We start from the raw sequence: 22,456 nt of genomic DNA on the forward strand, positions 1-22,456 counted from the left end.
TTGTCATGATGGCTAACAGGTAAGTTCAAACATCAGTGTTAGTCACCTGTAGTTGGCCTTTCCAGTCCTGGTTTCGAATTATTTGATGTCATGGCTGTTTTCAAAAAGTAAAGTAACACAAGTTTTAAAAGTATTTCTGTAACAAATGTTTAATTATTATAACTCGCCAGGATGACTAATGGGTAGTTTAAACATCATCATTAGATAATCAGTGATGTCGAGAAAACCCACTTGTAGAGAAATATATATGCAAAAACGGCTCGTTTGGGTTGAGAAAATATTTTACGTTGAAGAAATATTTCTTCTAAAATATTTTCTCAACCCAAACGAGCCATTTTTGCATATATATAGCATTAGATACCTGAAGTTGGCCTTTCCAGTCCTGGTTTCAATTTATTTGGCATTACAGCCATTTTCTAATTTCAAATCAAACTAGTTGTACATTCATTCTGAAAAGGGAATCACATTAAAAAATGTTTATTTATAAATTAAAAACTTAAATAGCATAAAAAAGATTAATGACATTTAAAAAACAAAAAACATTTGTAAGGTTGACAGTGCCACCATCACCAATAACATTGTCTAACACTATGGATAAACCTTGGGACAGAAAATGTTTAAAATGTTATGACTGTCAATGATGGCAGGGCAGTAAAATGTGGCTTACCATGACCTGAGTGTCACACGGACAATATATTGGTGCATCAGCCCCAGATAAAAGAAAACAATGAGTTAAAATACTGTGATCAATGCATAGTCTAGATAGGACAACTTCCTCCTTCCGATCCTTTACAGAAACATGACAGACAAAGTCAACAGAGGGTTTTATTTGGAAAAACTTGTTCTCATGTTGCTCACTCATAGTCAACTGCCAACTAGCATAGAGCTGAGCCTTGAATACAGGACCATAGTTCATGTATGGAACAGGCACAGCAGTGATAGTGCCAGAGCAGACGGATTTAGCTGCAGTGTTGATGAACACGTTCCTGCGAATACCAACGTAGCCTGGTATCCAGAAAAACTGGATAGAAGTAGATGTTAAAGAGAAATGGGCCAGTTGGTTATGAATATCTACAAGAACTAATGTGAAGCAATTCCAAAGCCAGTAGAGAGCTAAGAGAGTTGGTATAAATAGTGCAATTTGAGTACTGCTTAGCTTCTATGTGATCCAGGGCAAGATAAATGGCACACACTTCAGCAGTAGACACAAAAACTGTAGAGGAGATTCTGAGCATAACCACCAAATTACAACAAACGAAGGCAGAGTCCACACAGTCACCTAATTTTGAACCATCTGTATAAATAGGAATGGAAGGATGGTTCAAGAAATGTTCAGCAAATAACAGACGGTACTTCCAATCAGGAGTATCTGCTTTTCTCAGATGACTTAAAGAAAGGTCATATTTGTGGATTGTAATAAGCCATGGTGGGGTGGGCTGACCAGTGGATACAGCAATGTTATCCAAGGACAGACCCATTTCATCCAACTGTGAGTGGACACGAAAGCTAAAAGGAACAATTGCAGATCATCAGTTCTGAAAAAGCATGGATCACCAAGGAAGGAAAATACAACACCATGTGGGACGCTGTGATAAGGAACGAAGTTTCGAAGCATAAAGTAGACAGTTGTAAACAGTGGAAGTGGAGAGGAGGTTCATGAGACTCTGGACTGGGAAAGTGCAGAAAGCCACAGTGCAGAGCCAAAGTCTCCAATGATGCAAGAGGTATAGCATTTTCAAGGCCAAGGTCCTGCAGAGCCATAGACTAGTGATCCATAGTTTAGTTTTGATTGAATAAGAGCATGATATATCTTTAGCATAGAACATCAATCTGTTACCCAAGTGGTGGAAGAGAGGACATGGAGGCTGTTCAGTGCTCTTGTACATTTGACTCGTAGCTGCTTGATGTGTGGTATAAAGGTCAGATTACGGTCAAAGATAAGCCCCAATTAGAGAGAGAGAAGTTAAAACTGTTTGCTGTGGTCCACTTCAGTAAACAATTGAGGGCAGTCTTTAGCTGCTGCTGAATATACCTCATGTTTAACGTCTGACATGAGATATGAAAGTCATTGACATAGAGCCCATTTGCAACAGTAAAAGGAAGTTGTTCTGTGATGGGATTAATCTTAATACTGAAAAGTGTGACACTCAAAATACAGCCCTGAGAGACTCCAAGTTCCTGTAGAAAAGAAAGGGAAAGTGTTGAACCCTCAAGAACTTGGAATCGCCTGTTTAGGAAATTTTTTAAAATAAAAATGGGCAAATGGCTACATAACCCACATAAGTGGTGGTCTTGCAGAGTGCCACACCTCCATGCAGTACATAAGCCTTCTGAAGATCAAAGAATATTGATACAAAATGCTGTTATTTGAGAAAGGCTACTCTGATTGACGTTTCAAGTTGAAGCAGGTGGTCCACAGTGCAGCTCTGTCATCAGAACCCACATTGGGTGGAAAAGAGGAGGCTGTCTGATCCGAGGAACCAAACAAGAGGAGTATTAACCATCTTCTCTAAGGTCTTACAGAGAGAGTTTGTCAAAGCAGTTGGATGGTAGTTTGAAGGAATCTTGGGATACTTCCTAGGCTTAGAATAAGGTAGGACAATAGCCTGTTGCCAGGCATCAGGAAAAATATTCTCCTGCCAGATTTAGTTAAAAACAATTAGAAAGTAAGAGAAGCAGGAGATAGATGGCGCAGCATCTCGTAGTGTACATCATCAGGTCAGGTCTGACTGATGTACTGTCAGACTGATAAAGGGCCAGTTTGAGTTTCAACAGTGTAAAGGGACAATTATAGTAATAGAGACAATCAGCTCAAAAGGAAAGAGGTGATAGCTCTGCATGAGTCTTGAATGGCTAAGAAGGTGGAGGATGAAACATAAGTGCTAGATACCTGGCAAAAGCTTTCACCTGGAGTATCAGCAATGCTCCTGGTATCAGCTACTTCCTGGCCACTGACCGTTCAAATCTTGTGCCATATAACTTTGGAACTAGTGGTAAAAGAAATGCTGGTTGTGAACTTAATCCAAGATTCCTTCTGACTTTGACATCTTACCCATTGAGCTTGTGCATGGGCCTGCTGGAAACCGATGAGGTGCAAGAGTATGGGATACCTATAAAGAGTATCCCAAGCCCATTTTTGAGCCTTCCATGCCATGTGACACACAGGATTCCACCATGGACGAGGACATCATGGAAAATGTGTAGAGGTTTTAGGAATACACTGAGCAGCTGCCTGTATAATACTGTCAGTCACTGTTGCCATGTAGTCATCTAAGATGGCTTACAGATGATGGCAGGGTCAAGTTCTGTGAGAGCAGTAAAAGAGAACCAGTTGGTTTGATCCAGCTTCCACTGTGGTATGCGGGTCCGGTGGTACTGACCATGGCCAAGCTCTCTCGAAATTATAAAAAAAAATTATCACTGCCTCGTGGGTTATTGCCAACCCTCCATGAAAAGTGGGAGAATAATGAAAGGAAGCAAAATGAAAGATCAATAGTAGTAAAGGACTGACTAGGTGCATGAAAATAAGTATAAGAACCAATACTGAAAAGAGAAAGATTGTGATCTGAGAGCATATGTTCTACAGAGCGACCCCTCCCAGCAATAGCAGCACCTCCCTAGAGGGGATTATGTCCATTAAAATCTCCCACAATAAAAATGGGAGATGGCAATTGTTCAATGAGAGCATCAAGGTCTGATTGATCACAGGTCTCTTAAGGAGATAGATAGAGAGAACAAAGAGTGATAGTATGACGAAAGTAAACATGGATGGCTACGGCCTCCAAGGGTGTGTCAAGTGGCAAAAACAGGGTGGGCACATGCCGATCACCCACGCACTCGTTCATCACACAGCCTGCCATTTCTGTACAATGAAAACTGCTGAAAGGTGACTGTATCAGCAGGTTTCAAAAATGTTTCTTATGAGGAAAGACATACAGGATGGTAGGAAGCAATCAGTACTTTGATGTCATCCAGATTAGAATGTAAACCTTGATAGTTCTATTGTATCAAGGTGGCCATTTGTCTTATGTATAGGTGAAATAGGTGAAGAACCTTTCTGTTTTTAACCATGTCTTTTTTCTTTATTTTCTGTTGGCTGCCCGTCTACAGGAATCCAAGATCAAAGTGGTGTGTTTGGGCTGGACCCCTCAACCACCAGGATCCTCTTCTCCCCTTCATGGGCCATCACACACAGCAAACAAGTGGGCAGATGTTTAGATCCCAGAGGAAATGAACTGAAAGAACAGAACCTTCGTGGGAAGTCCCCTCACTACGTACAGAAATCCACACCAAGGGGTTCTTGGAGAGAAACTTAAAGTGAAGGAGAAAGAAAAATTTGGTATATAAACATGCCATGTCTTTTCTTCTTTCTTATTTTGATACAGTACTTTCCAGAATTTGTCAGTATTCACTTTGTTTACAGTTTTCTCTTGAAAGAACACATGAACTGTCTGGGGAAGATATGGGCATAAATCTGCACTTTGTGAATGATTCTAAACAGCAGTGTCTTCCAGTGGTGGATCAGGTGACACTAGGAGATCACGATCTCCCTTACATTTCAAAGTGAAATGACCAACGGCTGGTTGCAATGGGTAAGTGTAATATAACTGGAAGTATATCAGTTTCACCTGACAATACTACAATCTTTCTGAAAACAAAAGGCCATACGTTGCAGTGTTAGTAATCCTAAAGATTTAAAGACACTTCCTTGCAATGCTGGTGATAGAAAAACACACCCTGCAAGGAAGGCAATCTTAAAGATACAAAAATACCACCTGCAATGTTAGTAATCTTATCTACAGAAGGACCCTTGCTGCAGGGATGGTAAACATAATGTTTGAAAGACATCACTTGTAATGCTGGTAATTATTTAAGTATAAAAATCGTTTCCTGAAATGTTGGTAATGCTAAATAGAGAAAGGATATTATAAAAAGAGAAGAAAACCCCCTGCAGCAGTGTGTATCTAGACTATAAAAAGACACTTCCCATTGTGTTGGTAAGTCCACCCTTTATAATGTTGGTAACATAAGGAGAGACCTGGCATGACCAGGCGGATAAAGCAATTGACTCGTAATCTGAGGGTCACTGGTTCAAATTCCTGTCTCACCAAATATGCTCACCCTTTCAGCCATGGGGACATTATAATATGATGGGCAATCTCACAATTCATTGGTAAAAGAGTGGCCCGAGAGTTGGCAGTGGCTGGTGATGACTAGCTGCCTTCCCTCTAGTCTTTTGCTGCAAAATTGGGATGGCTAGTGCAGATAATCCTTGTGTAGCTTTGCACGAAATTCCAAACAAACCAAACCAACATAAGGAGAGAAAGAAACCTTCACAACATTGATGATCTTATGTATAAGAAATCAAATGCAATACTGGTATTGATGGTAAGTATAGGAGAACCTGTATAATACTGGTAATATAAGGAAACCCCCTACAATGTCAGTAATCCTATGTATAAAAAAAGAGAAAGAGATATCTTCTGAAATGTTGGACAGATATGAACAGTTTCTTCATTGATGGTAATATTTACACAGAAGAATTAGAGAAATGAAATATTGTCCATATTCAAGTAATCTATTGACAATTATTTCAGTGTTACACAGATATAATTTTTATCCTTACTTTTGCTTCTCTGCCTTGTGTCGTAAGGTAAAACTTTTAGCCAGCTTCTCAAGAGAGCGAGAATATTCCAGTTCTACCTCTGCTCTTCGTCGAATAAAATCTTGAAATTCATTTATAATAGAAGCTTGGATTTCAACTCTCAAGTCTAGACATTTTAACTGTTCATTAAGCTGCTGCCTGATATCTGGAAAAAATAAAATACAATCAGGTAGAATCAATCCTTTCAAAAAAATTAAAATACAGTGTATAAAATTATAATCATAAAATTCACTTCTATACATTTAAAGTTCTATACACACAAATATAAACAAACACAAAAAATAAAAAAGATTACAAATTTGGTGATGGTAAATTATCTGATGAGTTAGATACTACATAAATATTTTTTTAACTACGAAATACAAGTATCAGACTATGTAATGCTGAAAATACTTCGTAATAAGTTGAATATTATATTTTCAGATGGCATTACAATATACAAGATAAAGTGAGATAAACCATTTCATTACACTTGGTCTTCAAGTAAACCTTTAATGATTTTTGAAGGTCTTTAACTTTTTAAGAGTTAATTTTCACCACACTTTAAATCTTGATTGTGAAAATTTTCTGTGTCCATAAAATTTGGGACAAATCAGTTGTTGATATCTAACCATTTCATTTTTATATTTATACCATGATTAAGCTACACATAGAAATTTAGATAGATCAATAGAAAAATACTTGCAAATCTAATTGGTCATTTAACTTTAGAAGGATGATACAACTGTGGAGCAAACAGTGAATTCATGCCGAAGCTTGACCAAAATAATTTTCAGTAAAAAAGAAAATGAAAATTATGATAAACTAACAGATGCCTCTTGAAACAATGGGAGAATAGTTTCATAAAAGTAGTGATCAACAAATATAAATCATGCAATCAACTCAATCACTTGGATCAGAGTGTATATGCAATATGATTGTCTAGTGGGCCACTCACAACAGTCTTTTGTCATTCCACTTGTTATTTCAATAAAAATAATTGCATTTCATTTGTTTTCATGAAAAGAAGTGCAAAGAAATACTGCCACAAAAGTTTGTATTTTTTAATGTTATCATTTCTATAAGAAGGTTCAAAGGAGTGATATTCAATTCAAATTGGTTTATTTGACATAGCATGAGAAAATAATGCATATATATGTAATAGTGACATGAAAACAGATAAACCAAACACCATCTGCATATTCAAACACATTATCCTTTTTTTCTATTATTTCTCTTTTTGCTCTTATCTTCTTTCTTTCAATCATTCAACAAACATGAAAGTCAGTCAAGAGGTTGTCATTAGTGTATGCTTTATGAAACACATTTGATATGTTACATCAGAAGTTTCTAAATCAGAGTTGATAGAGTAAAAAAATATATATTAGCCAAACTTGTGGAAGACTTTGAAAAACTTTCCCAATTACCTTATCCAGATGTTTCACATGAAATGATGGCTCATTGTCATGCATCTAATTTACATATGCCATAGTAGTAAAGGAAACTCTCCAGTTGATAAGGGACATCAAATCATCTACATGATTTAAGTCATGGATAGACAACAGAAACTAATATCTGTAAATTATAGAATTGTTAGATTAATAGGGTATCGACATCAGCTCACTGTGATGGTAATTTAGAAGAATTAAAAGTATTAATTATGAAAACATATGGAGAAGTAAATTACAAGAGAGTAGGTGTTTGAAATACAATTATTTACAATTAATGAAAATAAGAAGGAAAACCATAGGACTATGGGTGTTTCAATTACGACTAAAAATGGGATGCTGCCAGAAAGTGAAGACAAAATATTTTAGGTTTTAAAACTACTCCCATGGAGTGGAACTTGTGTGTGTGTGTATTTCTTAGTATGAAGCTACACAATGAGTGATATATGCTCTGTCCATTGTGGATGAAATAAAAAGGAAACTAATACATGTGTAGGACAATTGAAAATACGTTCAAACCTGTGAAGAATTAATTATTTCTGATAAATTAAATATACAGTATCTCAAGAATGAAAATATTATACCTGCTCCAAATGGGATAGCAGTTGCATTATGTAAAAACACCCCTCTATTCTTCTATGGATTTGTTAATTGGAAGTTTTACACCATGTTGAGTGACACTGGCCCTATGGCTAACATTATTCTGCCTCATGTGGTAATGAAACATGGTAGGTAACTTGAAACAAAAAAGTTAAATAAAGAAATAATGTTAAATCAAGAAGAAGTTTCTCCACACTTTATGGTTTATGATATTGAGTAAGAGTGGATATAGAGAATAGACTGAATGTTGCAACACTTTTTAAACAGTTTCACAATTACAACCAAGATGTCCCAATAGAATACTCAACTAATACACCTAAAATAGCTGAGCTTCCAAAGATAACAAGGAAGGAAGTTCAAGGTTATAAAAACAATAAATTTAATGTGCAACAAAGAAACATCCAGAAAGAGTAACACTTCAAGTAATAGGTCATTCACTATAATTATCCTTGGAAGTATGGTGGAAAAACTAACTGCTTAGCTTAAGAGATGATGTTACTAGGTGAGTCAACCTGCTCAAGAGCATGATGTTCCTGGTAAGATCTCTTCCAAGGTATTGCCATGAATTAATTCATCAGTGGATTCTCATGATCCCCTACTTGAAGTGAACCATTCCAATGAGAAGATAGCAAGTGGTGGTTATTGACAAGAGGTTATTCCATCTTTTTACACAAGGCCATGGAAAATAAAAACAATTTGGTGACTGGTCAATTTAAGAAAGGTGAATAAGTATATTTTGTCTTGTTGAGAAAACTGTGATTTCTCTTTCAATTCTATATGCATTTCAGTAATGAACTAATGTCTATAATATCTACAAAAGGAAGAAGTTGAACATCACATATAAAACATTTTTGGTTATGTTATCCAGTAAAATGTCTCACCTCCATGATTACCAACTCTTGTTTGAAAACAAACTAACTTTTGATGTTGCATTCCTATTCATAAATACAGAATGTTGCAAAATTTGACATTACTTTAATAAAGCACAAGATGCATATTTTGTGAAAATTTACAAGGCTTGAATGTGGTAATCAAATGAAATAGGTCATCAAAATGTCTGTAATTTTTCTTTACATGAATTGAATCATCATAGTTTTTATTTTGTGTTCAGACAAAATTGTTTTTTCGTATGTCTTCTGCAGTTTCTAATCATTTTTTTGAAGATTTTTAGTTTCTTGTAATTGAGTGAATAATGTGTTTGACAATTGTTCAATTGAAATAAGATCATTTCTTTCTAATCAGATGTCAACTTTATATAACAAAGTGCTAAATTTTATGCAATAATGTGTAATTATTAAAATATACAAGTTATAATTACCAAATTATTTACCTAATTATATTCTCACTTAGAAACAAACAAACTTTCAAAATGTCTTCAAATTAGTAATAATAAATAAATAAAAAGGTAGACTATATAAAAACTATTTGGGCCAGACATTGTTTGTATACTGATATTTTGTATCTAAATACACAAAGTTTAGAAAATTTAAACTTTTTTGTGTATCTAAATACACAAAGTTTAGAAAATTTAAAGCCAATCAATATAACTTCTGCTGCTCTACAGTTAGGTAACCTTCCTAGACTATTTATGTATGAGGTTAGGTTCATAGAGTTCTGAACCCACTTAATGGCCATGTGGGACATGTAAATGACTGTGACATTAAACCTATTCCATAGTAAATCATTTCCACCAGAAACTTCTAGCACAACATACACTTTGAGCCAAATGGTCTAATAAAAAGATGACATACCGATCAACTCATCTAGATATGGAGACATTTTTAAAACCTTGGTATCAGGGAAAATTATTAAAACTCAACAGTATATATAAACAAATGAGGAGATTCACACATACACACAAAACTTTAACACATGAATGTTGCCATCTGTGATGGAACTCAAATCAATAACAAATATGTTCTCCAAATACTTTCCCCTTTGTAGTTCATAGTATTATCTAAACGCACACTTCCCTTAGGCATATGGTTACATTACCTGTACTTTTTACTTCTAATTTCTTTTTGCATAGCAGACTGAAGTTTCAAAGCTTTCCATGCATGTGTGCATATTACTGATTTAATAATATAGATACTTGCAAATATTGATGTCTGCACTCGTTCATTATGGAAGTTTAAAATTAAGTTTCATGTGCTATTGTTCTCTTTCTGTAACAGGATTATTTAAATGAACTACAATACAAAAAAGGGGTGTTCTCTAATATATTTGTTTCAAGAAATTTATATTGTTGTTTATCCATGACGGTATTTAATGTATCATGATTGATATTATCTCAATTCTCACATCCTTCTGCAAAGATTAGAAGACAAAATGTAAAGAATGAATTGGCTAGAATGTAGAATGTCTCTGTTTGTGAGTCAGTGAGTAATAAGTGAGCGTTTGTTAGTTTGTGAAATGTTAATCAAGTGCTAACTACATTAACCATCTCTAGTTTAGCAGTAATAGACTGGACCGAAAGAAAATAGAAAACACCACCCACTGCCAGCTCTTGGACTGCTCTTTTATCAGTGAATAAGTTTCACTTTATAACGCCCCCACGGCTGAAAGGACGAACAAGTTCAATGACAGAATCCTGACACTTTGAATTATTCTTTCTACAAAATAATCTAAAACAACCTGGTCAACAATAGAGGCCATTATAAATACTGCAAATGCCAACACTTTGAGGTCGTCATTTCAGAAGCTACTGCAGGCAAGCACAAATTTAAAACAACAATTATAATGAACTTCACAATTCTTAAATCTTATACCTACGTTTCAGCAACTCATATATCAAGTATATATATATATTTACACGTTGCAGCTTATATATTAAGATTTATTTTAAAAACCAGCACGACATTTCGATCTGCTGGAAACTGTTAAAAGAAATGCTTAATTACCACGTAAAATCAAAACTATCACATAAGGTGTTAAAAATTTCGTTTCACCTGAGGTGAAATTAAAAACAGAATCTCTAGAGGCCTAATGCATTTTTGATTAGGGGCCCGGCATGGCCGGGTGCGTTAAGACGTGCGACTCGTAATCTTAGGGTCGCGGTTTCGAATCCCAGTCGCACCAAACATGCTCGCCCTTTCAGCCGTGTGGGTGTTATAATGTTACGGTCAATCCCACTATTCGTTGGTAAAAGAGTAGCTCAAGAGTTGGCGGTGGGTGGTGATGACTAGCTGCCTTCCCTCTAGTCGTACACAGCTAAATTAGGAACGGCTAGCGCAGATAGCCCTCAAGTAGCTTTGCGCGAAATTAAAAAAACAAACGATTTTGTTTGGGAATTTCGCACAAAGCTACTCGAGGGCTATCTGTGCTAGCCGTCCCTAATTTAGCAGTGTAAGACTAGAGGGAAGGCAACTAGTCATCACCACCCACCGCCAACTCTTGGGCTACTCTTTTACCAACGAATAGTGGGATTGACCGTCACATTATACACCCCGATGGCTGGGAGGGCGAGCATGTTTAGCGCGACGCGGGCGCAAACCCGCGACCCTCGGATTACGAGTCGCACGCCTTACGCGCTAGGCCATGCCGGGCCTCAAAACAAACGAACAAACACGAATTAGGTTTTTAATTTTACCTCTGGTAAAAAAGAAACGAACTTTTTAACATATACACAGTCATTAAATATATGCTCCATTGTATAACATCGAAAAATGAATTAGGTTAAATGTATTAACGTTATTCGCACACCTAAATTTAGTAAGTTAAATACACTGCTGGCCAAAACCTTAAGGTCAATGAACATAAAAAATATATATGCATTTTGCGTTTTTAGACTCAACTATTTATTTGAATATTGATCCAAAAGATGAAAATAAGAAAAGGGAAAATAAAAATAAAAAAAAACACTTTTTAGCATTTTATAGGGAAAATACGAACACTATGAAATTAGCCTAAATACTAGCTGGTCAAAAGTTTAAGACCATACCAAAAATATGTCCTAAACAAGGTAGGAAATGCCCAACAACAGATCTCAGTAGTAAGTTGCACGGCCGTCATTGCGACTATTTTCAAACGTTCGCTTTGGCATGGTCGATATAAGCTTTTGCAGAAGAATGGTTGGAACGTTATTCCAAGTGGTGAAGATGGTTTCACGAAGATCATGCACTGTTTGGAATTGACGTCCATTTCTATAGACTTCCCTTGCCATCCACCCTAAACATTTTAAATGGGGTTCAGTTCGGGCGAATACGCTGGATGGTCCAAAAGAATCACGTTATTCGCCATGAAAAAGTCCTTTGTTCTGCGGGCATTGTAGATTGCAGCGTTGTCCTGCTAAAAGATCTAGTCATTTCTACACAAGCGAGGACTTTCAGTAAAAAAAGATGCTCTCTCCAACATGCCAATGTAGCCAGCAGCTGATTGACGTCCCTGTATAACCTGTACCTTCATTGTTCTGTGGAAGGAGAAAGCACCCCCAGATCAAGATGGAATCTCCTCCACTGTGTCATGTAAAAAATATCTCCGGTGGGATATCCTTATTGCGCCAGTAACGTTGGAAACCATCTGAATCTTCCAGGTTAAATTGTTAAAAAGTTTAACCGAGCTGTTTCATGGTGTGGAAGGAAGTGTGGCCTTTGAAGACATTTATGGTTTTTAAAGCCTTTTTCTCGTAGATGCTGTCTTATTGTTCTTGAGCTGCATTCTGCCTCCATAAGAGCCTTAATCTGGTTCGACGATCGGCTGGTGTCTTGCCGAACAACCTGTCAAATCCTCCTGCTAAACGCCGGTGAAATTTTCTTGGGCCGATCACTTGAAATTCTCGTTCTATATCCCTTGCGGTCTTTTAAGAAATTTGCAACAGCGGTTTTACTAAGCCCAATCTCACCAGCGATTGCACGTTGAGAGAGACCTTGCTTTTGCAGCTCGACAATTCTGCCACGTTCAAACTCTGTCAACTTTTTAGCCTTTGCCATGTTTTTACCCAATGTAACACAGGAGTTGTCAGTGGGAGGTGTGGACAACGCTAACGCTTGAACACAAATGACTAAATTTCGTTAAGCGTTTACCGATTAACACTTCATTTCAGTCTTAAACTTTTGACCAACTAGTCTTTAGGCTAATTTCATAGTGTTCACACTTCCCTATTAAATGCTAAAAAAGATTTTTATTTTCTCTTTTCTTATTTTCATCTTTCGAAGCTCTACTCAAATAAGTGGTTGAGTCTAACAACGCAAATTGCATATTTTTTCTTTGTGTTCATTGGCCATAAAATTTTGGCCAGCAGTATATATGGTGAAATAAAATGGCCTCATAACCCCATAGATGTTACATAAAGTATTCGCCCTTTCCTTCTTCATCGCCCTTTCAGCCGTGGGGGCGTTATAACATCACGATCAGTCCCAACTATTCGTTGGTAAAAGAGTAGCCCAAGAGTTGGCGGTGGGTGGTGATGACTAACTGCCTTCCCTCTAGTCTTACACTTCAAAATTTGGGACGGCTAACGCAGATAGCCCTCGTGTAGCTTTGGTGAAAATTCCAAAAAACAAATCCTTCTCCAACCTTCTCATAAACAAAGGAATGAAATATTGTCTGATATTGTCAGATGCACAGCCACCAACAATACTTCAGCTTCGTAGTTTTGTTTACTGACAAGAAAAAAAAACAATTACGATCACTTGTAAAAAGGTCGATGGCCTTTATCAAATTTTATTTTTTTTAGTTTTGTTTATTACTTCAGAATCGCGGACCAGCATGGCCAGGTGGTTAAAGCATTCGACTCGCAATCCGATGGTCGCGACTTCGAATCACAGTCACACCAAATCGTGGTGGCATTATAACGTGACGATTAATCTCACTATTAGTTGGTAAAAGAGTAGACCAAGAATTGGAGGTAAGTGGTAATGACTAACTCTCTTTTCTCTAGACTTACACTGCTAAATTAGAAACGGCTAGCGCGAAATTCAAAACAAACCAAATACTTTAGTAAATTATATATACAGAGTTCGCTCCTCTATTAATGCTTTCTCTATCCATACCAGCCGTTTTTAAATATATAATTTTTTCTACAAGTGGGTTTTCTCGTCACCACAGACTTTAGTAAATTATCTTACACAAAGCAGAATACATGAAATTATTATCCAATTAGGTCATTATTGATTTAATAATAAAATATGGAAAAGGGACATTATATAACATTGTTATTTACACAACTTTATTTGTTTTATCATTTAAACATAATTTTATTTGAGTATTGTTTGTTTTGTTTTTTTTAATTTCGCGCAAAGCTACACGAGGGCTACCTGCGCTAGTCGTCCCTAAGTTAACAGTGTAAGACTAAAGGGAAAGCAGCTAGTCATCTCCACCCACCGCCAACTCTTGCGCTACTCTTTTACCAACGAATAGTAGGATTGACCGTTAGTTTATAACACTCCCATGACTGAAAGGGCGAGTATGTTTGGTGTGAGGAGGATTCGAAAATACGACCCTCAGATCACGAGTCGAGTGCCTTAAACACATGGCCGTGCCGTGCCTTATTGGAGTAATAGGACAATTATTTTTTATAAGAAGCTACAAATTTCTGAACTTTTCGCCTCATATTCAAAACGCGCGTCTCACACGTACTCCCTCAACTGCTAATACTTTGGTTTGATTTGTTTATTTTGAATTTCGCGTTAATCTATCTGCGCTATCCGTCCTTAATTTAGCAGTGTAAGGCTGGGGGGAAGGCAACTAGCCATTACCACCCACCGCCAACTACTCTTTTACCAACGAATAGTAGGATTGACCGTCACATTATAACCACCCCCCACACACACGGCTGAAAGGGCGAGCATGATTCGAACCCGCATCCTTGGGATTACGAGTCGAGTACTTTAACCACCTGGCCATGCTGGGCCACTAATGCTTTCCATGACTAGCGTAGTGCGAAACTAAAACTTCATCTGGCAGTCGCTATAATAATCAAATATAGATTTCTTACTTATCTATTTATAAAGATTAAAATGCATTGTTTCATTTGTTAGATACCCTACTAGTTATTATCGATATCTCAGGCATCCCTTGTATATAAATGTATAAACATTTATAACACAAGTATAAACAAGTTCTTACGATGAACAATGACAATTTGGTAAAGTACAAATATCAGGAAGTGATCAATTATTTTTTATTAATTTCTTCCCTATCATTGCACTTGCTATTACTATGACCAAGTTTTCTGTGTGATAAGACAATCAGTACTTACCTTTTCGAAAACCTGTATTTGCAAAGTTCTGTTCTTCCACTATTGTGGAGTTTCACTGGATATATACGAATTTCTGATAAGTATTTTTAATATCGTCTAAATATTGGAGTTTTGTACATTAATTGTACAAACTTATTGATAAGGAAAGAACAACGTTTCGACCTTTCTAGGTCATTCTTCTTAAGGAAGATCAAAACGTTGTTCTCTCCTTATCAGTAAGTTTTAATAGTGTTAATACTCATACCAGTCGTTCTGATATACATAAAACTAGTTTTATTTGTCACAAATAATTCAACTCCTGCTAAGATCACTGTCATACACATTAGATCTTTTACAGAAAGGTTTATTTGTAAACAAGTGCGACGTTTCCATCAGTGGTACGTATATTCTCATGTACAATGTTTTAACGATAAATAAAGTTTTAGTGTTTACTGTTAAATCTTGTGTACCTGAGATTGGTTGCACGAATTATCGATACCTGTTATATAAATAATCTTCGTTCCTCTAACAGCCTGGTGGTCAGGACGCTCAATTCGCAATCTAAGAGTAGTGGGTCTGAACCCTCATCATAGGTACATCCTTGCTTTTTCAGCCATGGGAGTGTTATAACGTGACAGTACATTCTTCTCCTCGTTTGTGAAGACTAATCCAAGCACTTGTGATGGGTGGGTGGTAGTGACTAGCTGTCTATATATAAATTAGGAACGTCTAGTGTGGATAGATCACATGTAGCTTTGCGCAAAGTTCCAGGATCTCAAATTCGAAATAACAGATTTTTTGCTATATTTAAAATTTTGTCTTTTACAATATTAGCTTCTACATCTGATTCCAACAAGGAAAGAAAAGCTATCACGGAAATAAAGACGCGAAAAAATTAGAACTACTTTGTGCATCATTAACACCTATATAAAGTTTACATACGTACCACACGGTGTTGCGATCACTGTGGAATGAATTATTTATTTGATAAATATTGGTACAGAGTAAATTCATATCAATTACACAAACCTGCGAATTTAAATTTCGATTAGAATTTTGTTTTAATGACATATTTCCCATAATTCAGCTACGTAGAGCTCGCAAATAATATTTATTTATTTTTCTCTCATTTACGGGTTATTACCAATCGAAAAAGAAAAAAAAAAACTCTTACTTAGAACAAATTATTATTTCGTTTACCACACTGAACATTTGTTATTATGTTTGTTAACAAAAGTAAAAACAACCTGAAGAAAATGGAAAAACATTGAAGTCAAACAAAAATGAATCTTTATTCATCCTGATTTTTTATATGAAATCTACGTCTTTTAGTCTTAAAACTACGTGTTATGGTCTTTGTTTTACGTATTGCGTTACGACGTTTTCTTAAATACAAACTGGGGCCTGGCATGGCCAAGCGCGTAAGGCGTGCGACTCGTAATCCGAGGGTCGCGGGTTTGCGCCCGCGTCGCGCTAAACATGCTCGCCCTCCCAGCCGTGGGGCGTATAATGTGACGGTCAATCCCACTATTCGTTGGTAAAAAAGTAGCCCAAGAGTTGGCGGTGGGTGGTGATGACTAGCTGCCTTCCCTCTAGTCTTACACTTCAAAATTAGGGACGGCTAGCGCAGATAGCCCTCGTACAGCTTTGCGCGAAATTAAAACAAAACACAACACCAACACAAAATAAACATGACTAAAACTAAGATAGATTATTTGCAGTTAAGCTGAGAAATACGAACTGAAATCGTTGGTTTATATAATGAAAAAAATAAATAAAACTCAACAGTATATTGTTTACGCATTTTGTTTTCAAGGGTGTAGTTCAAATAATACAATTTCCCGTAGACAGTTCAAGGAAAAACCATAAATGAAAGAAGAGAACCATCGAAGAATTTAAAGGTCAAATGGACTATTTAACCACTGGAAATGAATGTAGGAAGACAAGGTAAACATGTAATTAAGAAAATTAAAATGTTATCTAAGAGCAGTTGTGAGAAAGTAATTTAAATGTAAAGGTGCAACTTAGAAGTCTGATATTTCTAATAAGAATTTGGTCAATCTCTAAAACGTTGGATCACAAAACCTGAAAAAAATAGATAATTTATTACAGACTAACGAAACAAAGATCGACTTGTTGTAGATTCTCTAACAGCTGAGAGCCTTAATTATAGAAAAAACAGTGAACTAATTATAGTTGGTTAATAATAATGTGGGGATGACATTTTATTGGAGAGAATGAGAATGTTATTATTTTTTGGGTATTTCTTCATTGTTGTTTTTTCTTTTGCGGTTTTTGAATGAACTAGTGAAAATAATTCAACGTCCAGTAACGATAATGAATTATTTTATGTCTTCCTTAACCTTTCTGCAAAATAGGGCACTTGTACATTGTAGTATATTGTTGTAGGCCTACGTTACAAATGACGCTAAGTAACGTAAAACAAATCGACATAATTGTATAAACACGATAACAAACACAAATCTAAATACTTCAAGAGAATATAGACTGTTTAATTTCTCTACTTTACATAAAACAAAAACAGCAACAGTAAAACTACAATCTTAACAACTATATCATATTTACAATCTCGCTTTGTATGTGCAAGTAATACATGGATCCCTTTGTAGGTTTCCAGCTACCAAACATATCACAAAACGAAAAATATGCCTCACAACACTACTATAAAGAAGTATCACAGCGTCATGAACCATTAGGAATATATATATATATATATTTTACTACGTGTAATTGGCTCTTTTATTACATAAAATCCCCCCTCAAGAAAAATACCAGGAAGGTACCAACTTACAAAAATTACAAAAACAAACGATAAGTAAGATTTTTGATTAGGAAGTTATGTGAATACGGTTTTTAATCAGGCAGTCACATCAAGTTAAATTATTATTCACACTGTTATTATAAATAGTGTTCTTTATCAAACAGTCAAGTATGGCTTTTGCAAAGCAGTCATCTCACATTATATCATTTTTCAGCTAGTTATCTTAACAAGCTAGTTTTCTTTAGTACGATTGCCATTTGAGTTGTTATTTTAGATACTTGTGGAAGTGGATAGAGTTATCTTAAGTTCTTGTTAACATAATCTCTATTTGGGTTGTTATTTGCTAATTTATGTACTTATCTTAGACTAGTTTTTGTTCTGGCAGTTAGCTTTTCGGCTTTAAATCTGAAAAACACACGCCTTGAATTAACACAATAGCACTTCGTACATAACACACAGTTTGCTGTACAGGTGGCTCAACGAAAGAGAGAACAAAGAACTGATTGTTGAACAAGATTTAACAGATACTCTCGGTGTTAAACATTACACGTTTATTTCTATTTTTATTGCCTGAGTCAGACTAGCTAATACTTCAATTTGAGCTCGTTAAGTTTCTACGAAGGGGGAAATCTTTCAAAGACATATTTATTTAAATATTAAGTTAGTTCAACTATATACGGTTAATTAGTATTCTACATAGAGTTTCATGCTTGTACTGGTATAGACAACAACTTGATATACGTCCACTATTATGATTTGTTGAATTGAGTTCAATGTGAATGCTGAAATGAAAATTATAAACCAATAACAATTTATCTATTGCTTTCTCTTTAATCCGGCCCCAATCACTTCGAGTCTGATCATACACACGGAGATAACTGTATATACGAATATTTATTCTGTTAAGCATATCAATAAGTACTCACCCATCCAATCAACTTCCAACTGGGGATTCCAGCATGCCATTGTAGCTTCCAAAATCTGTGTATCTAACCCGTCACCAACCAGACCGAACTTACTTATGTAAGTTGTTGTTTGTTTCCAGACCATAAATATCTATTTCATGACGAGCTATTGGTGAACAACAAACCATAAATAGGTCTCACTTTCCATGGTTCATTCACTTCATGGTTTAATTTTAATTTGATTTTTTTTTATCCGCGACCTGAACTATAAATCATATAGAATAGCTGTCCGGGAGCACGAGCCGTGACCTTGTGTCTGAACAACGGCGACGCTCCAACGTATAACTGATCTCACAAACTAACATCACCCCCCTACAGTTGACGAGCCTCACGATGACGGTACTTTCTAACGTGTAGTGAATTTTTTTTTTTCGTTACTTCCTGTATTCAGACACTTTATAAAAACAAAACAATCGCGCACATATCCAACTAATGGAATACTAAAGAAATCTCATGGCGAGGTATACCAGACAAAGGTCTTAATTGTATACCATTTTATTTTAGTAAGTGAACATGCATCACTGAATTATCAGAAATCTCTGTTGACAGAAATGACACTATACAACAATTTTAACGTGCCATTTTCTACAGGTTCACGATTCTAACAAACTGTTTCGATATTATTGACCCCTCCCTTCCATGTTTTTTTTTCTTCTTTCTCTCACACACACTCTCAATTTTTGTTAGTATCGGTATATGTTTAGGTTTACCAGACGTCCAACAAAATAAAAAAAAAAGACGAAAGAGAGAACATTTTGAGTGTGTTGATAATATATTATATTATATTATATATTCGGAACTTTAATTATAATTATAAGAATGAAGTTCTACATATATAGACACAGACAGATAACACGCAAACAAGGCCTAGGATAACTTGCCGCTGTCATTTCGCTGAACGTTTTATTTAATAAATAATTGTCTGTTCCCCACACAAACGTATGTATGAGTGAGTGTTAACGTAGATATATGCACACATACTTTTATTAATCTCGAATTTTATATCTATCCTGCTTTCAGTATTTTGGTAACCCCAAAAATGCTAGATTACAATGTCACTTCACGAGTCATGGATGACAAAAAAACAAACAAACACAGTACAAGCTTTAGGTCTCGTCCAGACACACTAGAAAGTGTTCCTTGCCAACTCACGCCATCAGATTATAAGCAACATTGTAACAGTACCAGTGAAAATGTTGTTAAATGAAGTAGCTTACATCTTAGATGCTCTCCGCCTTTATTTATGTTTCAATTTTATTCATCCGGTTTGAAACTTCAATTTTCAGTTGGTAAGAACCACAGTAAGTTCCTTTACATTTTTAATTTACATAAAACTTCTCACTCGCTATATGTCGAGACGACTTGATAATTCCAACATGCAACAGGCGTCAGCGATGATAACTTGCTCACATGCAGGAACAGCACGTGCGATGTTAACAAACAGTTTCAACTGTCAAACAGATACATCGGATCAGTAACAGTGCAGGCTAAAGACGTGATGTTCGTTTAACTAGTTTTTCTCTGAAAATTTCAACGCAATTAATACAAACAAGTACTAGTTTTAATAACTTTCAAAAAATTTGCGGTTTATTTTATGTTGACAATTTAGTACAAGTATACAACATAGTAATGGTGTGTGTAGAGACACCTTCCTTTGTATGAACAAGTTATAGGAAGTGGTAAAACAAGAATAACGATAGTTACTGAGGGTAGGGGTGAATATTACACACTTTTTCTTGTAGAGCAACGAATACAACTCTGTTTAAATTTCTATGAACTTTTATCATATTCCCCTAAACAAATTATGAACACAACTTGTTCACTAGAGGTGATAAAAATATTGTTTGTTTGGTCATGTTCAAGTGTCAAATGAATGCGAAACTCTTCCCTGCTTCACTATGTAACACCTTCAAAGAAGTGATAAAAATATTGTTTATTTGGTCTTCTTCAAGTGTTAAATAAATACGAAAATCTTTCCTGCTTCACTATGTAACATCACGAAAGAAGTGATAAAAATATTGTTTATTTGGACACGTTCAGGGTGTTAAATAAATACAAAACTCTTCCCTGCTTCACTCTGTACCATCTTCAAAGAAGTGATAAAATGGTAAAGATATTGCTCATTTGGTCATGCTCAACTGTTAAATAAATACGAAACTTTATCCTGCTTCACAACGTAACATCTTCAAAGAAGTGATAAAAAATATTGTATATTTGGTTTTGTTCAAGTGTTAAATAAATACGAAAATTTTGCCTGCTTCACTATGTAACATCTTCAAGGAAGTGATAAAGTGGTACAAATGTTGTTTATTTGGTCTTGTTCAAGTGTTAAATAAATACGAAAATCTTGTCTGCTTTATCACGTAACATTGTCGAAAGGGTAACAAAATGGTAAAAATATTATTTATTTAGTCATGTTCAGGTGTTAAATAAATACAAAAATCTTGTCTGCTTCACAACGTAACATTGTTGAAAGGGTAACAAAATGGTAAAAATATTATTTATTTAGTCATGTTCAAGTGTTAAATAAATACGAAAATCTTGTTTGCTTCACAACGTAATATTGTTGAAATGGTAACAAAATGGTAAAAATATAATTTACTTAGTCATGTTCAAGTGTTAAATAAATACGAAAATCTTGTTTGCTTCACAACGTAATATTGTTGAAATGGTAACAAAATGGTAAAAATATAATTTACTTAGTCATGTTCAAGTGTTAAATAAATACGAAAATCTTGTCTGCTTCACAACGTAACATTGTTGAAATGGTAACAAAATGGTAAAAATATAATTTATTTAGTCATGTTCAAGTGTTAAATAAATACGAAAATCTTGTCTGCTTCACAACGTAACATTGTTGAAATGGTAACAAAATGGTAAAAATATAATTTATTTAGTCATGTTCAAGTGTTAAATAAATACGAAAATCTTTTCTGCTTCACAACGTAACATTGTTGAAAGTGTAACAAAATGGTAAAATTCTAAGAATGCAGTGACGATAATTTTTCTTTGTTTTTTCGTTTCACAGAAAGCTCTTTGAGAGATGCCTGAGTTTGGTTATCTTAATGTAAAAGTTATACACTAGAGTGAACAGATGGACGGTAGATAGTCTACATCGCTCACCACCAACTATTAGACTAACCTAATGCTCTATGGGGCATGTCCATCGCATTATAACAATTTCACAGATGAAAGGGTGAACATGTTCGACGATGGGATTCGAGCCCTCGACTCGTCGGTTGTTAGTCGAGCACCATAACCACCAAGTTTCACCAGATCGTGATGAAAGTAATAACCAATCACATGTGCTACACTCCGCTAGATGAAAGTAATAACCAATCACATGTGCTACACTCCGCTAGATCTAATATTTTACTTTGTGCAAAAAGACATCATACACGTGTAAAACTTAATAATTAAATGTTATTGAAACATATCTTGTAAGCATCTAACGCATGTGGCTTAATTTCTGGTGAGAATGCTAATGGGAGAATCTATACTGGACAATGTACGGTTCTCCATTTTCTCACCCACATGCTGTCTCCCACTGCAATTTGTAACTGAAGAACACGTGCTAACCGTTATCAATGTCAAGTCCGCCATATGTCACCGTCAATATGTTATTCGACCGCTGTGTCGCTTCAATCTTTTTATAAAGTCTGGGTAACTGAGTGAGGAGGGATCATTCATCCCTGGCTGAACACCTTGAACACCTGTCACAGAAAGAAAGAACTGAGTAACACGGTACTGATAATGGGTGTATATAAATCTATAGGAAACCCTAATAACTGATAAACGGTTTCAAGTGGTTTGTGTTTTCGTGAGAATCGTGAATATTCA

General features: G+C 35.6%; 1 protein-coding gene across 3 annotated transcripts in view; it reads right to left on the minus strand.

The window, feature by feature from the left end:
• LOC143237760 (SLIT-ROBO Rho GTPase-activating protein 3-like) overlaps nt 1–22,456 on the minus strand; it is a 95,334-nt gene that overhangs the window by 47,759 nt on the left and 25,119 nt on the right. The window contains exons 1-2 of one of the 3 annotated variants that reach the window (XM_076477357.1): nt 18,578–18,884; nt 5,627–5,810 (exon numbers count right to left, since the gene is read on the minus strand). In XM_076477357.1, the coding sequence (XP_076333472.1) occupies nt 5,627–5,810; nt 18,578–18,701 (308 nt within the window). In that variant the 5' untranslated portion in view covers nt 18,702–18,884. Of the gene's footprint in view, nt 1–5,626; nt 5,811–9,443; nt 9,587–18,577; nt 18,885–22,456 lie in introns of those variants that run through there. The other 2 variants (XM_076477430.1, XM_076477518.1) reach the window with 2 other exon arrangements.

The sequence above is a fragment of the Tachypleus tridentatus genome, chromosome 1, assembly GCF_004210375.1.
Source record: "Tachypleus tridentatus isolate NWPU-2018 chromosome 1, ASM421037v1, whole genome shotgun sequence".
Classification (NCBI taxonomy): Eukaryota; Metazoa; Arthropoda; class Merostomata; order Xiphosura; family Limulidae; genus Tachypleus; species Tachypleus tridentatus.